The following is a 23,161-nucleotide window of genomic DNA, read 5'->3' on the forward strand; positions in this document are numbered from 1 at the left end:
ATAGAAATGGAAGGAAAACTTCCAAACTCATTTTATGAGGCCAGCATTACCTTGATCCCAAAACCAGACAAAGACCCCATCAAAAAGGAGAATTACAGACCAATGTCCCTGATGAACATGGATGCAAAAATTCTCACCAAAATACTAGCCAATCGGATCCAACAGTACATTAAAAGGATTATTCACCGTGACCCAGTGGGATTTATTCCTGGGCTGCAAGTTTGGTTCAACATCCGCAAATCAATCAATGTAATACAATACATTAGTAAAAGAAAGAATAAGAACCATAAGATCCTCTCAATAGATGCAGAAAAAGCATTTGACAAAGTACAGCATCCTTTCTTGATTAAAACTCTTTAGAGTGTAGGGATAGGGGGTACATACCTCAATATCATAAAAGCTATCTATGAAAAACCCACAGCGAATATCATTCTCAACAGGGAAAAACTGAGAGCTTTCCCCCTAAGGTCAGGAACACAGCAGGGGTGCCCACTATCACCACTGCTATTCAACACAGTACTAGAAGTCCTAGCCTCAGGAATCAGACAACAAAAAGAAATAAAAGGCATCCGAATTGGCAAAGAAGTCAAACTCTCTCACTCTTTGCAGATGATATTATACTTCATGTGGAAAACCCAAAAGACTCCACCCCAAAACTGCTAGAACTCATACAGGAATTCAGTCAAGTGGCAGGATATAAAACCAATCCACAGAAATCAGTGGCATTTCTATATACCAACAACAAGACAGAAGAAAGAGAAATTAAGGAGTCAATCCCATTTACAATTGCACCCAAAACCATAAGATACCTAGGAATAAATCTAACCAAAGAGGCAAAGAATCTGTACTCAGAAAACTATAGAATACTCATGAAAGAAATTGAGGAAGACACAAAGAAATGGAAAAACATTCCATGCTCATGGATTGGAAGAACAAATATTGTGAAAATGTCTATGCTACCCAAAGCAATCTACACATTCAATGCAATCTCTATCAAAATACCATCAACTTTTTTCAAAGAAATGGAACAAATAATCCTAAAATATGTATGGAACCAGAAAAGACCCCGAATAGCCAGAAGAATGTTGAAAAAGAAAAGCAAAGCTGGCGGCATCACAATTCCGGACTTCCAGCTCTATTACAAAGCTGTAATCATCAAGACAGTATGGTACTGGCACAAAAATAGACACATAGATCAATGGAACAGAATAGAGAGCCCAGAAATGGACCCTCACCTCTATGGTCAACTAATCTTTGACAAAGCAGGAAAGAATGTCCAATGGAAAAAAGACAGTCTCTTCAACAAATGGTGTTGGGAAAATTGGACAGCCACATGCAGAAGAATGAAACTGGACCATTTCCTTACACCACACACAAAAATAGACTCAAAATGGATGAAAGACCTAAATGTGAGACAGGAATCCATCAAAATCCTAGAGGAGAACATAGGCAGCAACCTCTTCGACCTCAACTGCAGCAACTTCTTCCTAGAAACATTGTCAAACAGCAAAGGAAACCGTCAACAAAACCAAAAGACAACCGACAGAATGAGAGAAGATATTTGCAAACGACATATCAGATAAAGGACTAGTATCCAAAATCTATAAAGAACTTACCAAACTCAACACCCAAAGAACAAATAATCCAATCAAAAAGTGGGGAGAAGACATGAACAGACATTTCTGCAAAGAAGACATCCAAATGGCCTACAGTCACATGAAAAATTGTTCAACCTCACTCAGCATCAGGGAAATAACAAATCAAAACCTCAATGAGATACCACCTCACACCAGTCAAAATGGCTAAAATTAACAAGTCAGGAAAAGAAAGATGTTGGCAAGGATGCTGAGAAAGGGGAACCCTCCTACACTGTTGGTGGGAATGCAAGCTGGTGCACCCACTCTGGAAAACAGCACGGAGGTTCCTCAAAAAGTTGAAAATAGAGCTACCGTATGACCCAGCAATTGCACTACTGGGTATTTACCCCAAAGATACAAATGTAGTGATCTGAAGGGACACCTGCACCCCAATGTTTATAGCAGCAATGTCCACAATAGCCATCTGATGGAAACAGATGTCCATCAACAGATGAATGGATAAAGAAGATGTGGTATATATACACAATGGAATATTATGCAGCCATCAAAAAAACACGAAATTTTGCCATTTGCAACAACATGGAGGGAACTAGAGGGTATTATGCTAAGCGAAATAAGTCAATCAGAGAAAGACAAGTATCATATGATCTCAGTGATATGAGGAATTTGATAAACAAGACAGAGGATCATAGGGGAAGGGAAGGAAAAAGGAAACAAGATGAAACCAGAGAGGGAGACAAACCATAAGAGACTCTTAATCTCAGGAAACAAACTGAGGGTTCCTGGAGTGGTGGGGGGTGGGAGGGATGGGGTGGCTGGGTGATGGACATTGGGGAGGGTATGTGCTATGGTGAGCACTGATGAATCACAGACCTGTACCTCTGAAACAAATAATACATTATATGTTAAAAAAAAGAAGATAATAGGAAGGGAAAAATGAAGGGGGGGAAATCAGAGGGGGAGACAAACCATGAGAGACTATGGACTCTGAGAAACAAACTGAGGGTTTTAGAGGGGAGGGGGGTGGGGGGATGGGTTAGCCCGGTGATGGGTATTAAGGAGGGCACGTACTGAATGGAGCACTGGGTGTTATATGCAAACAATGAATCATGGAACACTACATCAAAAACTAATGGTGTAACGTACGGTGACTAACATAACATAATAAAATAAAATTAAAAATAAATAAATAAATAAAGTATATAAGGTAAAGAAAGTGTGGCTGGTAAAAAGCCAACTTTAACAAATGGATAAGATAGGAGAGGGTGTGATACAGTGAATCAAATATGGATAAACCTAGCTTCAAAGCCTGCCTTTGCCACTTGCTAACTCTGTGACCTTAGGTGAATTACTCAATTGCTTTGCATTTTAGTTTGCTTATCTTTAGCATGGAGATGAAAACTAGTTCAAAGAATCCTTCTAAGGATTAAATGACACTGTGTATGTAAGACGTCTCATAGCAGCTTGGGTGTATATTAAGCATCCAGTCAATTATGATTTCCCAAGTAGGAAACCAGCATATCAAAGTGTCCTCCAGGTTCACTGCTATACATAATTAGACATTTCAAATACAAAATCTTACGTATACTATAAATTTACCTATTTAATCTTCTAAATCATGAAATTCATTCTTATCCCTACCACAAATTATCACAAATTCTCAATTTGGGGTGCTATAATCAGATTTGACTATAATTGCTATCACAAGGCAATTGTAGACCAAACTGTACTAGGATGCATTACTATTTACTGCGTTGTGATTATTTCTAAATGTTTATCAGAACCTAGATTTAGGAAATTATTTGAATATCCATAAAGCAGTCTCGATAGTTACAAGATTTCCAAAGAAGTGTTTTAAGGGAAGATCAAAGATTACGGTGCCATGTTGCATACAACAAAGTGACTACTTATTAGAAGACAAAACCTTTGATTCATTCCTCTTAATTAAAGGAATTAATGAGCTGTGTAGGTCTCTATGTGTGCACATAAAATTAGGTGGAGGAAATATGTAAATGTGGGGGGGTTTCATACCACTCTACAAGCTGAGCATATTTTATTTAAGCTGCTAGAAGAAAAAGAAAATTATTTGAGCTTCTCAGATTCCTTCCTCATTTATAAGTCTGTATCATTCATAAAACATTCATTTCTCTCCTTTATTCCAAGGTAACCAAGTTCTATATTTTTTTACTGCTCAAAAAACTCATTTTTTTCTCTTCCTTTTGAAGTTAAACTGAAATCAACTCTTTCCCATGACTTTGCACATATGAAAATGTTCTGCATTTGGGAATAAGTGAATTATCAACTTAAATTTAAACATCTTTCTGTAACACAGTGCTTTGTTGTAGATCATTATTCTAGATTTTTAAAAAAATTTTTTACTTGAAAAATTAGAAATGCTGAAAGTAATACATTCTTTACATTTAATTTGGAAAATACAGGGAAAGAAGGTGAAAAAAAAAGTAAGCCATATATTATAACCCAAACATAATTAAAATTTGTTTTCTTTCTTTCCAGTCTCTTTACATTTATATATCCTTGCGTACAATATCAGACTACAATACTGTGCAAACTGATATCCACTATTCTCTCATTATTAAATTATGAACATTTTCTCACGTTATTAAAAATACTTCAAAAGTATTTAAGTGCATTTAACACTCCCCCATCCTGAGCATATTGATTACCTATTTTTTTCACTATCAAAAATAATTCTGTGATGAACCTCATTTTACAATGCAGTATGTTTAGACCTACAAAGCAAATGCACAAACTCGAACTCTAATTCTGAAGGAGAGATGGAACAGGAGATATTAGGGGAAGGAGCAGGGCCAGGCATCCAGGCCCTCAGTCCGTGCTTGCCTGAGTACAAGCGGAAAGAACTCATCGCTTGATAGCTGCTGTGTGGTCTGTAAAAAGTGAGGGTTCAAGCTTCTTCTCAGTTATCAGATGTCCATGCCTTCAGGTGCTTCAGAATGGACGGTAATTGACTCACAAGTGTGACAACAGCCCAGGTGAAGGAAATTACAAGAGGCAAATGGGAAGCCACATAGAGCACCTCACTCAGTTTGGTGTAAGAATACAACCGTACACATACCAATTTATAAAGCATATAAGCAAAAAGGACTAAAGACTAAAAGGGAACCTAAGGAAGAACAACAGTTAATGCATTACAACGATAGAATGTGGTGAACAGTTTTTTAAATTTACCACTGTGCTTTAGATTTCTTATATTAAAAACCAAGAGGGGCACCTGGGGGGTGCAGTCGGTTGAGCGGCTGACTCTTGGTTTCGGCTCAAGTCATGATCTCAGGGTTGTGGGATAGAGTCGGCCTGGGGCTCTGGGGCTCTGTGCTGAGCACAGAGTCTGCTTAAGACTTTTGCCTTCTGCCTCTCCCCACCCCCCCACACACTCTCTCTCTCTCTAAAATAAATAAATGTATTTTTTTAAGATTTTATTTATTTATTTGACAGAGAGAGCAAGAGAGCACAAGCAGGGGGAGCAGTAGAAGGAGAGGGAGTCTGACGTGGGGCTCGGTCCCAGGACCCTGGGATCATGACCCGAGCCAAAGGCAGAGGCTTAACCATCTGAGCCACCCAGGTGCCCCAATAAATAAGTCTTTTAAAAAACATTTAAAAACAAAAGAGAGAAAAAAATAAGCAGGTGTTGGGGGAAAAACCCTAACTTTATGACACCACTGCACAAGCAGGAGGTTCAGGGGGGCAGGGGCAATTAAAGAACAATTGGAGGGGTAGAACTATAATATTTATAATATCAAAATCCAGTAAGATACCTTGTGATCCCTTACAACACCCCCATCTTATTTTCAAAATTCAGCTTCACTGACAAGTTTTAAGCAGTTCTCATGTCTAAACGTGATCACTGATAAAGCTATCAGCAATCTAAAATCATGCAAGACCTACCCCCTAGAGTTCTATTTTTACACTCATTTTGCCCCTGGTACAGCATTGCTGTTTTGTACCTGGCATATAGCTTCTGGCCATGGGGATTATTTGAATGATTCTTTAATGCCCAGAGAAAAGGTACTTGAGATTCAATTGATTTTTTTACATCATTAATCCAAATATCACGGTAATGTTAAGTAATCTCTTTGATTAGTTCGCTGTTCTAGAAGAGAGCTACTGCATGCCTGCTCTATTGACTCATGGTCCAACTTTGAAAATGAGATAAGGGCTAGGTATTCTCTCCCTGGAAAATTGTGTGTGCACCCATACCAAATGGTGTAGGCAATTTCTGGAGGCCCGTGGACCCTGTTATCGAGCTCTACGCCAGAAAAAAAACCAAACGTATAGAGAAATAGTAAACTGGCTGATGGAGAAGTGTAGGGGGTGATGCAAGAAGGATGGGAAGTAGAAAAGGAAGTTTCTGTTCTGGGCCACACTTGGCCTAGACTTCCCTGTTCCCTACTTTTCTCAGCAGCTCTATGCACTAGATATTATTTTTCTATAGCCAAGGAAACTAAGGTTCAGAGAGGTTATGTAACTTCCCCAAAGTCATACTCCTGGAAAGTGGTGGAATCCGAACATAAACCTGGTCTCCTGCCTTTGTAAGTCCAGCATACATTTCATGTAGCACTTACTGGGTCAACGTACTGCTTTCCCATCTTGGGACTTCTCAAGACAGAACTGAACTATTAGCCTAAACACGTCTGCTAGACTGGGAACTCCCTGAGAATAGGGACGGCATCTCCTGTGCCTGGCACGTAGAAGGCACTCACGGAAGGAGAAACGGACGTATACATTAGCACACTGGGACACCAATCCCATGAAGAGTGGCCGGAGCCATATACAGCTGTGTGTTGCCACAACATAAAGGTCCCTGTCATCACTAAATATTCCTTCAGATGACCACTGGGAGCAGACTTTAGTAGATTTGAAAACACACGTGGTAAAACTATTTTGTAAAGAAACAGCATTTAATCTTTTTGAAAAATAACCTACTCATAAAACACAAAATAGCTTTACCACAGTCTGCCTAAAATGATCAGGTCAGCAATTAACATCTTCTGGTAGTGAACTACTGCATCATATATAAACCAAACCCATGCTGAAAATAAGGACATAAATTAGGACTATTTCTAAAGAGACTTAATTTTACAAAATTCATAATAAGAACTCAAATGCATTTTTTTGCTTTTGCAATAATTGCTCTAAGGATGAAAACTAAAGCCCCATTTCAATGTAGTAAAGGTAATTGCAGCATTTACTGCTCATGTCATGTTGATGTATGACTATGTATCAAAGGTCATCCTTCTGTACTCATACATTATCAAATCTGAAAGCACAGTATTTGATTCTGACCAACCTTTAAACTGCCCACAATGTGTATGAAAAATAGATGGAGGTCTACCTTGGGTTTGTTTTTGTTTTTTTTTTTAAATGAACCCATGTTTCGGAAGCAGAGGGTTCAAGAAGCCAGTGGCAAGGTTAGATGTCAGCACTATGAATCTCATACTGTCTTAGTTTATCAATGAGGTCTAGTACAATGATCACAAGCTAAAATTGCTGTACTAATGAAGACAAAGGTCTAAAAAATTAGAGAGCACAGGCCCTCTGACAGAGGGCAGTACCTTGTGGACGTAGATAATGCAGAAATAAAGACATAAATCACTCTTTAGAGACAATAAAACCTATAATGCACAAATTGTTTACATGTGTATTGGAGGCACTGTTAAAAACGTGAGTGTTGACTGCCATACCTCTTGTTACTCATCTGGAACACAGCAGCCCTGAATTCAGCTTCTTTATTAAGATATCTCCTCTCCACTTCTCTCTTCCAACTCCAAATACATGGCACTCCTGTCCCAACACACAATTTAGTAGTTTTGTGACATCCTGCCCTAAAAGGAATGCTGGACATTCACAGTTGCTTCAAACTATTGCTTACAATTATTTGCTGGGCGGATAAATTGCTTGTATCCGAATCTACTAAAACCTGTTGCTCTCTCCTTTGGTGGTTGGGGGTGTGATTGGAAGGGTGGAGAGAGGTGGAGGACAGCAGGAAAGAGAAAATGCCCACTCCTCAGTGATAATTGTGGCTGTCTTTAAATAAATAAAATACTATTTAATTTCATCAAGCGCAACTACAGGAGATTGCCTGTTGAAAAGAAGAAAGATCATACAAACACACAAAAAGAATCCAGGTCTTCAAAAACCAAAAGAAAAAAAATGTGCTGAAAAGAATCCACAACATCCACCCAAAACATGTTTCAAGCATATCAATTTTATTTCAGTCTGTAGTCAGCTTATAAAATTCACAACATCCTATTTGAAAAATTCATGTATTATTTGGCTGTGTGAACACTCATAATCAAAAATACAAGTTCATTCCAAAACTTGATTCCTGTTGGTTCCTAGGAAAAAATATTTTTTAAAAAGCAAACCACTGTAATTTAATGTGTCAGCTCTTGACAGGTAGGCAAAGCATTTAGCATTCTTGCTATAGACAATAAGGCACAAAACACTCATTTCATTTTTAGAAAAAAAAAAACTTAGCTGACTATAACTCATAAAATATGTATTAGTGCAGGTTTTAATTACACCTGCCATGTACAATATACAATACCTTTTAATATTTTTTGAGGCAAGTACTCAACTTTAAGGTCTGAATTCCAATGGCCTATATACTAAAAGAGAAAATATTCCTAAATTCTGTTTCATGTGTGTGTGTATCTAGGCTCCACCAGATGCAATGTCAAAAAAGCACCTGCTTAATCCAGAAAATTCCTACATTAACATCAGATATAACATTAAATGGGTCAGATATAAAATAATAAAAATATACAGAAAAACAAAAATATTTTAAAACATCCCATTCTATGGGTGAGTAAAATATGAGATCAGAGGGTGGGGAATGTAGAGATCATCAAGAATGGGAGTTTATGAAACCAAATTATTTTATATACAATTTAGAAACCTTGCCCAAATAATGGATTCACGTGAGGGAGAGAAGAGCTTCCGCACTGTAATCCCACCTAGTACATCGGCCCTTAGGTCATGTCCAGTTCAGTTCATCTAATTATTGAGCATCTATGTTGGGCACTAGGAATACAAAAATAAACGAGTCCTCCCCACCCTCCGTGTGCTGTCGGTTTCCATGTGCTCAAATCTTGAGCTAGTCCTCCTCAGGTTCGAGCCATAATTATTTCACTTACAGGTGTGTGTTTCAGAGAGCGGTAGCACAGGAACCACTAGGGGACCAAGTCAGGTCTATTATTTATACAAATCCACTCTCTAAACATACATGTAGCGGGCACCGTACCATACCAGGTTTTAGCTTTGTGTTGTTTTGTTTGAGGAGAGCAAGAGTGAGAAAATAAAAATTGAGAAACACAGCCTGTCTTCAGTGTTCACAACCAAATGAGGGAGGCAGACGGTTACAAGAGGTCAGGAGACTACAAGTTACATATAATGTATAAAGTACAATGAGAACAAAAAAGCAAATAACTGCTTGGGAAAGCTAAGGAAGATGTCACTCAGAAGATTATAGATAAAGCTGGGTCTTAAAGAAATGAGATTTTAACAAGAATAGCACCACATAAGCTCAGTGCAGGGCATCTCTCAGAAGCACCAAATACTTCTCTGTGGTCAGAACATAAGGGAGAGTAGCAGAAGAGAAAGCTAGAAAAGGGGATCCTTATAAGCCACCTAAGGAGTCAGCCATATACAAATGAGCCTTAGAATATTTTTTTAAACTTGTGTTTTCTCTTTTTATTTAAATCAATTAACATATAGTGTGTTATTAGTTTCAGAGGTAGAGTTTAGTGATTCATCAGTTGCATATAACTCCCAGTGCTCATGCATTCCATCAAGAGCGCTCCTAATGCCCATCACCCAGTTACCCCATCCCCCCTGCCCCCTTCCCTCCAGCTTGTGTTTTAGAAAGCTCCTACAGCAATATGGATGATGGATTAAAAAAAAAAAAGACAAAGGAGTCCATTGGAGTTTGCCTAAATTGTGAGGATCAAATTATCTGGCCCTCTTCCTACTCAGCAATTCAAATTTGAGATTTACACAATTGCTCACACTACAAAATCTGCACTAAGACTACAACAGTATTTTCCATTCTGGGTGTGTGTGTGTGCACATAACTATCTATTCAACAGCTAATTTATTGTGTCTTCTACATGCCAGACACTAGGAATATATTGATAAGTAAAAACAGACATGGCCCTGCCTTTAAGGAGTTCATTGTCAAGTGTAGGAGATAAATTATGAAAGAATTTATGAAAATTTAAATAAAGCAAAGTACATTTATTAGAATATAAACATAAGAATAAAAATTTAAAAATACAGAATAGAAACCTCATTAAATTGTATCAGTCCATAAACTATTAATTTGGTTGAGTAGAGACTCTGACAAGCATTCAGCTGAGAAGACTGCCCTGAAGCAACACCTGGAATTATCACAAAAATATGAGACATCCAAAAGAGCATTAGTCTATTCTTCCAGCTACCAAAAGAGGAGAAACAGACAGGGACTTAAAGATCCTAGGTTCTGATTCCATTTACAACATCCATAAACCAAGTGGTCTTGGGGAATTAACTTAATTCCTGCCTGATAGGATTCCACCTCCTCACATGGTTGGAAGTCAATGCATGTGAAAGTATCTAAAGCACAGTGCCTCACCAGGAGCAGATATTCCAAAAATGTTCATTTAATTCCCTACTTTCTTCACCCTTCAAAATCAGACTAAGATAAAAATACTTATTTTCACAAAAATAAATGATTTTCCCCAGTTTTCCTAAACCAAATGCCAGGGATCTGGTAAAAGTTTTGGCAGCTGAAAATCTGGCCTGTTCTCATATAATCCTGGAATAAGAACTTTAAAAAACTAATTTATGAAGGAGATTTTTGAGAACACTTTTTAATCTTCTCTGAGTGCTTCCAACTTCTACCATTTTTGCTGCCAAAGAAAAAGGAAGGTATAAATATTAGAAAAAAAAAAAACTAGAGAAAATCTAGGTTGTAAAAGAACATCAAATAATATAGAGCTATATAAGTGGATAGTGTTTTCTTCTAAAGTCCACAAGTAGTACAAATTAAGCCACATAATAGGACCTCTGGAGGAGAAAGAATGGAAAAGTAAATGGAATCTAAATTTCACACAAAGGCAAACCAAAGGGCACTTGGGGGGGGGACATCCACTATCGAATAAATGCAACAATTTTTAAAAAGACATTTTTAAATAGTATTGAAGTAGAAAATACACATTTGTTTCTGAGAAGGAAAGAAATTAGGTTGAGACAAATTAATAGTTTATGGACTGATACAATTTAATGAGGTTTCTATTCTGTATTTTTAAGTTTATATTCTAATAAATGTACTTTGCTTTATTTATAATTTTTTTGGGTCTAAATTCAGAGCCTGAATACATTTATTTGCTAGGTGGAGTTAATACATTTAGAACTTCAATAACTTTGAAACAAGTCAAATTACAAACTAAGATTTAGCAGATCATCAATTCACGATCTTTATCTTGATTCATCTTTACATAAGTACTTGAATTATTTATAATAGCTCTTTGGGAGTCCATAAACTATATGTAAAACTCTTCTGCAATTTTTTTACAATGAATTGGTTATACTGTATAATAACTTACATTACTTTCTTCTGATTTTCTAAAGCAGCTCCGTTCTCCATGATTGTTTCAAAATAGCTATTCATAATTGCGTCAACTATCCCTGTTCTTCGGCCCTTTGACTAATTCGCACACAATCCAACAAGTAGTATTGTAATCTTGCCAAGTAATATTAGAAAAAAAATAAGAAAACATGTCACATTTTTAAAGTAATCAAACTCCAACACCAATATTGATTGGCAGTGTAAAATTGGGGGTTCAATATAAAGCATCCTACATTAAGAGTTGAGATCTGAGTTTTGGCGTGGTTCAGATGCTAGCTATCCCTATGACCTGTGTAAGTCATTCAGCTTTTCTGACATTCAGCATACAATACTTAATGAAAATCATTATATAATTAGAGTATCTCTCTCTTTCACCCTTTTTCTCTCTCACACACACACACACAAAGCTATAACTCTCCTGACTCAATCATGTTCTCCATAACAATACTGTATACGGTCATACATAAAATGAAATGAAAAAGAGGAATTTCAGGAATAAAAGGCATAGGTTAACAACAACTAGCAACATTTCCAAATTTTGGTTCTAACTACTACTATTTCAATGCAATTTGGCAACTATTTATTGTGTGTCCCTGTGTCTTTGTGAGTGGGAGGATATCCCAGGCAGAGGAAGAGGAAGCTGGGGGATTAGAAAAAACTTGGCATATACAAACCACAGAAAACATTAAGATAGCTACATTAAAGTGGGGCGGGCATGGTGGCAATAGTTGTGGTCAGAAATGCCAGAGGTAAACTAGAAGCAAAATTATACAGGCTCTGTAGGTCCTATCAGTCAGTTTGGACCTCGTCCCAAGAATAATGAGGAATCATTGAAGGGTTTAAGCAATGGTGTAGCAGGATTCCTTTTCCAATTTTGAAAACTCATTCAGGACATAGTGCACAAAATAGATAGCAAGTGGGCAAGACTGGAGACAGAAACCAGTGAAGAGACAGTGTGGAGATACTGGATGCCTGAATGAGAAGGCAGTAGGGCAGTAATTAAGAGCAAACTTCTAAAGTTATTTGTCTGCATTCAAATCCCAGATTTTCCACTGACCAAACTGCTTACTCTCTCTACCGCTCAGTTTTCTCATCTATAATCCAGAAGTAAAAATCCTCACAGGGTATGCCAAAGAACAAATAAGGCACATATGACAGCGTGTTGCCTGGCACAGAGTAAATGCAAATGTTTATTATCGTTATTAATGTTAATGGGATGGAGAAATGAAAAACTAACTGGAAGATGTTTTGAAGACAGAAATTGAGAGCGAAGATGTAGGAAAAAGGGGAAAGGGGCTGAGGGGGCACTGTAGTTCAAAGACATAATATTTTTAAGTTTTGTAGGTTTGAAGGAGAAAACAGTGTTCATTTTTTAATATACTGATTGTGAAAGACATTTAGAAGGCAGGCGATTATATCTGTCCAAAGTGAAACAAACAGATCAAGGCTGGAGATTAGAGAATCAGAGAGACGGGTGTTAATTAAATCCATGGGGTTGATGAGATCCTCCAGAGAGAGAATATGCAGAGTGAAGAAATGCTGGCACTGGGTAGAAGCTATTGGAATACCTGTACTGAATGGATGGGCAAGGGAAGAGAAGCCTGCAAAGGACACTGAGAGGAAAGTACCAGAGTGTGAGAGCACCAAAGCCAAAGGAAAAAAAAAAAGTGTTTCAAACCAAAAGGAGTGCTCAACAATGTCACTTCTGCCAAGCAGTGAAATAAGTTAAGGACTAAGAGTTTTCACTGGATTTAGCAACTAAATTATTCATTTACATAAAAAGTATGTGTCAAGCACTGTGCTAGACCCACAGATACAGGTAAATAAGACATAAAAGAGCCTTGCACACACAGACTGTATGTTGTGAAGATAGACAGTAAACTGGTAAACAAATAAAATACTAAAAATTGTGATAAGGACCATTAGTAGAGAGAAAGTGACATGACAGAGTGTATTAGATAGGGAATTTAAGAGCACCCCTCTCTGAGAACTTTTAAGCTGAGACTTAATGCAGGACTGGGTTTAGCATGGTCACAGAACTGGGAGAGCCCTGGAGGCTACAGCATAACGCTGGAGGAGGGATGGAGACAAAGAAACCAGACCGTGTTTGGAGCGTCCTGATGACGCTCAGGACACAGGGAGAAGAGTTTGGAAAATATCTGTTGAGCATTTCTAAGTAGGGAAGTTAAGATCACTCTAGCTAATAGCACTTAGTAGGTTGTTTTTCCTCACTTACACCAGTCCTAATAATCAGAAATAGAACATTTTACCACTCTTTAAAACCATGAACTATTTATTACAATATCAGGATAACCTTTTCCATTTTAAAGGGTACTATACAATTACAGCATGTTACCTCTTGCATTCATCTTACTAATCCCCTTTTAACCTGCTTCCATTTTTCTTTCAAAGATGTTTCTCATAATATTTGCTTGATTCTATCATTCAATTATATTTCTCTGAAGTACTCCTCGTTTTCAAGCAATGTACATCAGAATTTGAATGTTTTAAAACAAGAAGACTCGGGGCACCTGGGTGGCTCAGTCAGTTAAGTATCCGATTCCTGATTTCGACTCAGATCATGATCTCAGGGTGGTGAGACTGAGCCCCACATCAGGCTCCGTGCTCAGCAGGGAATCTGCTTGAGATCCTCTCTCTTCCTCTGCCTTTCCACCCACTCCAAAAAAATATAAATAAATAAATAAACAAACAAGAAGACTCAGCATGATGTTACTAAAATGTTTATGGGCCAGTAATGTACAAAACCTGAGATCCACCTTCCCCCAAAAATATTATATTCAGAGATTATATTCCATAGTTTCAGGTTCCTATTTCTTTCATCTATGTATTTATTTATATACATGTATATGACAGAGAAAAGTTGATGCAGAAAACTCTGGCTTGATTCTGAGCAGCTAAATTATATGTTCATATTATTTTTTTCATTTCCTTATTTGTAAGAGGGAGAATTTACACCTCTTCCGTATTTCACAAGGATATCAATAATATAAAATGTTGCCATTTGCTTAATTATTAATTATCAGGCAGTGAGTTTGGCATATAAATTATTTTTAATCATCCCTATACCCCAAAAAGTAGGTATTGTACTTCCCATTTTACAGTTGAAAAAAACTGTCTCAGAGAGGTTGGGTGACTTGCCCAAGATTGCAGAACTAGAATTTAAACCCAGTTTTGTGATCTAAAACTCTGGTCCCTATACCATTATGCCTCAGACTATTAACAGATTGGATTCATTAAAATACCTATCAGATATAAGATATAAATCATAAAGATGAATTTTTAAATAACAAATGTTATTTTATTAAATTTTTAATAAACTATGTATTTAGTTTAACTGAGAAATATTCACTATATATACCATTCCTATATATGCCTCTCTTTGATTTCAATTTCCTTAATAATGGAGAAGAAAGATAAAAGGAAGGTAAAAAAAGATAACCACGCTGGATTAAGGTCCAAGAATCACTATTCTGGGTGAAATTTTTTCCCAGTTAATCCTTAATACATACATTAAATCCAGTGAACTACTACTAGTAACTAACTGCCTATTCTCAAAACTTATTTGTCTCTCAAAATTAAAAATTACAAATGGCTTCAGGTTTTCCTGAATCAGAAAACCCTAACCTCTGATTAGAACCTCTAAATGTCACGATTTCTCTGAATTTGAAAAGCAATTAGTCTGAACCAAAGCATCATAACTTGCTCTCAGAAGAGTCTATAGATTAATTGAACTGTGAGCTCCTCCTACTAAGAGTTTTCAGGTGGCCAAGTCATCCACCAAGACACTGTCTGAAGAAGTCTAGATATTTAACAAAAAGAAACCGCTGCCAGATCACCTTTATTTTCCTTAACAAAATACATGCAAGAGCACAAAATTCACTTATATATCACCATTATTTTACAAGTATAAATAATGTTCAGAATTCAAGTACAGTCAAGTGCAGAGATACTTCCTATGTGTTAATATGTAAACATAAGCTAATTATATACATCATGTGCCTTTGGCCCAGCTGCAAAATAAGAAACATCAAAAAAGAAACACTGCACTTGACTGTTCAATTGCATTCTTACTGAGAATTCGTACCAATGCCTAAATAGTTACAGTTACAACTTTCTTACCACTTAATGTAAATGCCTAAATAGACTTGCCCCCTGCAAATATCTCAAGAATTAAAATTCTATCCATTTTTGATGATGAATGATTAAAAATCTTAATTGAGTTTCATTCCTTAAAATGAACACCATTAGAACTTACTCACAACCAAAGTTCTTCCTATGTCAAAATGGTATTATTTACAGGTCACACATAGAGAAAACAAGAATGCTATTTTGTTTACTTTTAGAGTAGAAGAAAACATCTAAAAGCTGGCTAAACAGCGTGGGTCTTTATACATTCCAAAGGTTCTTACTTTACTGCTATCACTTGCCTTTAATTTAACACTCAGGAGCTACAACTTTGACATATTCAAATAGCCAAGCAATCTAAATTCAAATGATATCAAGCATATCCTTAGGGGGGGAAAAAAAAAGCACCACCTAGAAAGCAATAACTGACATCAACAAGACTACAAATATCCAGTTGAAGGCACATGGAAGCATTTACTACATGGCCACCAAAGATTCTCCACTGAGTTCAGGATTAGGAATAGAATCAGCTCTGGGGACTGGCGATTTGGCTTCATTCATTGAGGCGTCCTCATTCACGGCCTCTTGTTTCTCCTCTGGTTCCTCTGTGCCAGATACTTTTTCAGTCCCTTGGTTTGTCTGCTCTGTATCTGATATTTTCTCATCTGTCTGCTCTGTACTGCTATCAAGAACATCTTGTTCTTCTACAGATTCTGAAAAGATAAAAGAGTCAAGACTTTAGGAATAGCCAAAGTTAAAACTGTTAAGATAAACAAAAAATAACAGGAGAATGGTCTAACATTACCCTTAAAATCTTTTAAAATATGTACTTAATTCCCTATTACATACAAGAATTGGTATGAATGAAGAAAAAAAACAATTTGGGGAAAACAAACCTATAAATACACTTTTGTCTAAAGCCCTATATTTGCCTAAAATTTAGGAACTTTCATAATATTTAGGAACCTTCCTAAAGATGCATTTGTAAGTTAAATGTCCAAATATTTCAAACGAAGTCCCAACAGCCCGGCAAACAACTCCCAGATTACGTTTTCTGAAGGAGCAGTCTCCCTTGCACACAGACAACTCTGTAAACAATAAAGGTGTCCCTGTGTGTGTGTGCGTGCATGTGCAGGTCGTGCTGTTTCCCACACTGATTTACCTCTCTATTATCCAAACACTGGGATGGTCTGGATCCACCTTTTCCAAAGGCATGACAAGTCTCCCCCATCCCTCTACAAGACAAGTTCTCAGGATTTAAATCTCTGGTCAGAATATGCTACATACCTAGAATACAAGGAAGAGAAAGGGAAGGGTCTTTTGTCCCTGTCTCCATAGTGGAAGCTAAGTGAGGGTCTTGGTTCCTATCTAAAAATTTACTCCCTTTAAATTCTCTTTTGAGTTTCATTAAGTTCAAATCCCTTAATAATAATAATTTTATTCAGTAAAGTCCCTTTAATTTTTTAAAGTTTAAAGAATGAAATGAGGAAGGGAATGTCAGAAGCAGAAAGCTTTGAGCCTCCTAATTTCCAAGTCAAAAATAAAAATCTAGCTTTTGTTTTTATAATAAATAGTAACAAACATCCTTCCTAGGAGAAATATGGTTAAACCACATCAGCCAAACAAATAAGCAGATTTTACTATGCTTATGGAAGATCCCTTATGATATACTACAGATGTTATTATAATTCAAAAAATCAGAAGGAAAAGCCAATCTACATTAGTAAAAAGTTCACATTTAGTTCCTTTACAGTATAGGTCAGAGTCTTGCTAAATAAATAAAATTAATTAATAGATTTGCAAAGAAATTATGTGCTATATGCACACATGGAAGTGGAGGTCTTACAAATTCATGCTTTTACCATGATCAGTTTTAATAAATACAAATTATCTAAATCTCCACACACTCATGCCAAGACTTTAAAAATACTAAAAGGTAATTATTACTTTAAACAGATATCTTAGACTCTAGTTTACAGAATTAATTACAACCTCCTTCGCTCTTTCATATATAAAATGAAAGGCCAAAATTCCAGTTAGGGACATCCAATTTAATGAGGTCTTACTATATAAAAATTCATATGATCACAAAAAGTAGTGAGGAATGTTCACAAATCCTACTTGTGTCAATTGTCACGAAAACGCTATTTTTATCTTAAAAAGAACTGAAAATGGCATTGAAGTACCACTTGGAATCTTACAAAAATCATGGTAGAAAAGCAGTAGGTCATTCAAGTTTTGTTATTTGAATGTTCCAGTGCACAAAGGAAAAGCAGAAAGTGCAAATGAAACTCTCTGGATATGTACAGATCATTTCTGCCACAAGGGCAAGCAAGTTCTTCAGTGCAAAGTTCAGGAGTCGCCAACCATTTGTAATTCTACCCTCCCAGAATTTATGCAGGGTAGAATTTTAAGAGTCACGGTTTTCCACAACTCTCTGGCCATTGAGCAATACTTACTTGCCAAGAACTTTACAATTTGTTATATTTTGGAAAGCCTTCTGAAACAAACCAACAAAGCCACACTAAATGAAAAGACAAGAAGCTCAGAATCTGGGACTGAATTCCCCAATAAATGTGTTTAGGTGAATAGAGGCTCAGATAATTAGTCATATTCTGTCTGACCAACTGCCTCAGTACTGAACTTAAACAGGAGAAGTACTCGGGCGCCTGGGTGGCTCAGTCGTTAAGCGTCTGCCTTCGGCTCAGGTCATGATCCCAGGGTCCTGGGATCGAGCCCCGCATCGGGCTCCCTGCTTCGCAGGAAGCCTGCTTCTCCTTCTCCCACTCCCCCTGCTTGTGTTCCCTCTCTCGCGCGCTCTCTCTGTCAAATAAATAAATAAAATCTTTAAAAAAAAAAAAAACAGGAGAAGTACTCAAGTTCATAATTTATCACACTAAAGCTCTGCGATGTAACTATTTTCAGAAACAGACACATCATTGCTCAAATCCAATTAAATTTAATACAAATTTAATTGACAAATAATACAAATAATACAAAAAGAAGTACTATAATACTTAAATTTTTAAATGTATAAAGATGAATTCTAAGAAATACCATAGGCTATCATAATTAGAAAATGACATCATACCAAAGTTTGCTTGTCAATACTTTATTGTATTTCAAAGAATATACAGAAGACTAAAAACTGATGAAATGATGGGTAGGGCTTGAAATAATGAAAAAGCTTATTAATGACTACTTTTCTACCCCCAGGTTAATTTGTAGAAAAGTAATTTTAAGAGCAGTAATACTACATAAAAACTGGTATGTGTCACAATGCCTATAATGCAGACATCAGTCTAAATGACATAGATACTCGATTTTTGGATGCCAATGCCATTTTGTGAAACGTCATCCAAACAAGATTTAAATGAATTAGGTGTGCAAGATTAACAGAGAATTACATGTTTAAGAACTAAGCCACAGAACTTTATAATAAGATTATTAAATGTATTCCAAAAGTATTTAGTTTATTTCTATGGGAGAATATCATTTGCCTATTCTAATAAAAACAGCAAATTTTTTCTATGAAGTTATAGTTTAAAATAGCTTGGTGATATAAAATACATTACAGAAGATGTCAATATTTGGGCATAAAATACTAAAAAAGAAACCAGCCCTTGTGTTCACACTAATTAAACAGGCCTCTTCTCCCCTGTGCAACACCAGTTTAAGTCTAAAATTAAAACAAAGTTACCCGAATGACCTAATACCATCTGTAAGAAAATTTTTAAAATCAACTTTGGCATCCATAATGTCAAGAAAACAATATATCACAATGTGATTAAACAAAAATGACCTATGGAATTTGTTCCTTTCCCCACTCCTACCCCCTGCCCCTCTCCCCAGTGTTCTTGAGAGAGAAAGCTTTTTCTACCAAATTGTAACAATCGGCTTATGGTTGTTTGGGCAAAGCCTCAACTCAGACAACTCAAACTCATAAAACTGAGTATTAACTGTATAATGAATACCACTGCCTCATCTATAAACCACACACATGCAAAAACAGGTAAGAACATCACCGTACCTTTTGGTTTTTATTCTAGCTCTTAAATAATTTTCTAAGAAAATTAAAGAATAGCAAAACAAATTCATATATTTCCTTTCCACAGAGGGGAAAAAACATGATTCTATTTAGTTTATGCCTTTGAAAATCCTTCATATTTTGGTGAATTCATTTAGATTCTTACTTTTTATTCCTTTTTACAATAACAACAAAAATTTGTCTTGCTAACACATCAAACTTTTGCCTTGCTAACACATCAGTACCCAATGTATGTGTAGACTATAAAACTTACCCAAAGGAGAATTTGTTAAATTAAAATGGACAGTTTGTCTTTGAACTCACAGGTCTTAAGCAAAGCAGTTTTTACAAGACTTTCTGCCTTAAGGAAAATGGCCAACTTAAATTAAGGAACAAAGATACGAATCTCATCTCAAAACTTAACCCAATGGCTCAATGAATAAAATTAATTAAATAAAAACCACCTATGAGAAAATAGCTCATATTGAGCACACAGAATGCTATTTAATAATAATACTGTTATTTGCCACTGGTGAACAAATCCATTAGATGAGTAAGAAATGTCATTATCAGGCAACAATGTAAAATTACTAGGTGAAGGTGTTTTAGAAAAGAGAATCAAAAGGCCAAAAGATCTCTAGGTCTAAAACAAACAAGCATGGGGCGCCTGGGTGGCTCAGTCGTTAAGCGTCTGCCTTCGGCTCAGGTCATGGTCCCGGGGTCCTGGGATCGAGCCCCGCATCGGGAAGTCTGCTTCTCCCTCTCCCACTCCCCCTGCCTGTGCTCCTCTCTCAATGTGTCTCTCTCTGTCAAATAAATAAATAAAATCTTTAAAAATAAATAAATAAATAAAAAATAAATAAATAAAACAAACAAGCAAAAAGATACTATAGGCATGTTTATATCCTGAGGAAGAAGTACATAATTAAATATCAATAAAGGTACAAGCTTTCTGGATCTGGTAAATACATAATTCAAAAAATTTACATTATCAAATAGTTCAATTTCCTAGAGCATCATAACAAACAATAGTAAAAACAGAATTTTCTCTAGTTCAACATAACCTAACTGTAACAATATATTGCTTAAAAGAAAGAAAAAAGCAGAAATCAGTTACCAAAATAAATTTCACCTTATATAAATTTTACTTGCTATTTCTGATAGTATTTTTATTTTTTTATTTTTTCATTTTTATTTAAATTCAATTAGCCAATATATAGTACATCATTAGTTTCATCATTAGTTCAATAATTCATCATTTGCGTATAACACCCAGTGCTCATCACATCACTTGCCCTCCTTAATGCCCATCACCCAATTAATTACCCCATATTTTTTATAGTATTGATTAAATGCCATGAGTTTTATTATTAGAACATTATTTCCAGTTGAATAAAAGCTATCTTTTACTAAAATAATTACATAAGATCTAGACAAATACAACTGAGTAATTAAAAAAATATTAACATTTTTTAAACATGCTAGCCTAAAATCACTCTACTGGTACACTAACAATGTAGAAACCTCTATTCTAATTATTTATCATAGTTAACAAAAAAGAATGCTACATATCAAATATTTTGGAAAGCACATCTTAGAAAAGCAAAACTGATAAACCACTTTAATGTGGCTTAGCAGAGATTCACTACTCATTTAGCCATAAAAGAAACCGAGTAACTTAAAAGTAGTTCATTACTTTGGCATACCATATCTAGTATGCTCTTACATAAAAAGACAATCCCTAGTCCTAATTTCTTGTGTTTCTTTAATACAGTATTACCAAAGCATCTGGATACACAGTTCTGGAAGAAAATTCTAGGAATCCAAATAAGTAATTAATGGGAGAAATGTCTTCTAGGCCTCCTTCTTTGATGAAAACTCCAAGATTTCATAAGTTGTTCTTAAGAGTGATCCAAAAATTTTTCAAAAGCCTTATGTTTCATCCTAAATGCAAAATCTTCCAGTAGCAGAATCAAGACAAAACTCAAAGTCTTGCATCATAGTTTTTTTTTAAAAAGGTTGCTTCTAATGATTCAAGATTATTCACCCAAATAGTTATAGAATATTTGTTGAAAGGAAAATTCATATGGAAGAAAGTTACCCTTTGGTTCCCTCTGTGAATTCAATAACCTAATCTCTCCAGTTTCTGCTACTATCAAGGAGCTATTTTACTACTTTAAAAAATATAAAAATTGGGTGCCTGGGTGGCTCAGTTGGTTAAGCGTCTGCCTTTGGCTCAGGTCATGATCCCAGGGTCCTGGGACTGAGCCCCACATCGGGCTCCCTACTCAGCAGGGATCTGCTTCTCCCTCTGCCCCTCCCCCCTGTTTGTGTTTTCTCTCTCGCTCTTGTAAAAATAAATAAACAAAATCTTAAAATATATATATATATATAAATTAATGCAGAAAAGTTTTTTTTAGACCTCAAGTTTTCACATCAAGAATGCAGAAATTGGGCGCCTGGGTGGCTCAGTTGGTTAAGCGACTGCCTTCGGCTCAGGTCATGATCCTGGAGTCCCTGGATGGAGTCCCGCATCGGGCTCCCTGCTCAGCAGGGAGTCTGCTTCTCCCTCTGACCCTCCCCCCTCTCATGTGCTCTCTCTCATTCTCTCTCTCTCAAATAAATAAAAATCTTTAAAAAAAAAAAAAAGTACTAAGCTTTTTAAAAAAAAAAAAGAACGCAGAAATCAGAAATCTAAGCTCTCACACTGGCTGTCAGCACAGAGAGATGATTGAGATGATGTGGTCTTACTTATTAGTTCAATATAATCATGAAGGTATGCCACCAGCGTTCAAAATAAATGCAGCTTCATCTTTCTCCAGAATACTTCCTAATCACTTGGAAATGGTAACTGTATATCATAGTGGTGAGACAGTAGTCTTGGAGAAAAGTTTCAATCTTCTGGAAAGCCAAAGAAGTAAAAGGTTCTCATAGCCATTTTGATGAATCCAAGGAGAAGTATGAAAAAGTTACTACTCCAAAGACTATCTTAACCAAATGGAATTGTTGCTTCAGTTTCTAGTGCTACAGAGTTGTTAGACCTTGCCTCAGGTTTTGTCTTCACCTCTTAATATTACCTTATTAGGGCTGAGTTTGAGCCAGTTAGACTTCGTTCTGGAGATTTCAGATAGAAAATGAGACATCTAGGGTATTGCTCCTCCTAGATTTGATGAGAAGGAAAGGTGTAGCTGGGTGTTGTTTGCTAACTATCCACCTCAACCTTAGCAGAAGATATTAAATAAAGCATGGGACTCATTATCAAGATTTTTATTTTGTTCGTTGTTTTCTTTCTTTTGTTTTTTTGTCCCAACTATTAGCTTTCAAATATTCACTTTAGCTTTCATAAGCAAGGTTACTCATGGAAAGGACTTCAATTTTTCCTCTAGGCATCTTCACTATGAAATTCTTTAGTTTTCTGTTTCAACAGGCTGCAATTGCAAGGCAGGTGATTGCATGTGACAGCATGCAGCTCAGAGCATGACTTAAGCAGAAGCAAAAATGTGATTATGTTTGGAGTTGATGTTGCAGACTTGGAGAAGGTGAAGGTATTGATTCCATGTTGAAAGTATACAGGCTTCTTGTCATGACTATCTGTGTTCAAATTCATCTTGATATATGTTAGTAAGCCAAAAGCCAAGTCTAAATCAACACAAATATTTTAGGTTCACTCTTTAACTTTAAAAAAAAAAAAAAGGTTCTCAGATTTTCATACTAAACTTCTCATATCTGAAAATTCACTCTCTCATG

At 36.2% G+C, this 23,161-nt stretch overlaps 1 protein-coding gene across 3 annotated transcripts in view; it reads right to left on the bottom strand.

Moving 5' to 3' along the window:
- Positions 1-15,068: 15,068 nt before the first annotated feature.
- LNPK (lunapark, ER junction formation factor) overlaps positions 15,069-23,161 on the bottom strand; it is a 78,530-nt gene continuing 70,437 nt past the window's right edge. For all 3 annotated transcript variants that reach the window (XM_044913336.1, XM_021703366.1, XM_021703365.2), the window contains one exon: positions 15,069-16,100. In XM_044913336.1, coding sequence (XP_044769271.1) covers positions 15,865-16,100 — 236 coding nt within the window. In that variant the 3' untranslated portion in view covers positions 15,069-15,864. The remainder of the gene's footprint in view (positions 16,101-23,161) is intronic.

Source organism: Neomonachus schauinslandi, chromosome 3 (assembly GCF_002201575.2).
Source record: "Neomonachus schauinslandi chromosome 3, ASM220157v2, whole genome shotgun sequence".
In the NCBI taxonomy this organism is placed as follows: Eukaryota; Metazoa; Chordata; class Mammalia; order Carnivora; family Phocidae; genus Neomonachus; species Neomonachus schauinslandi.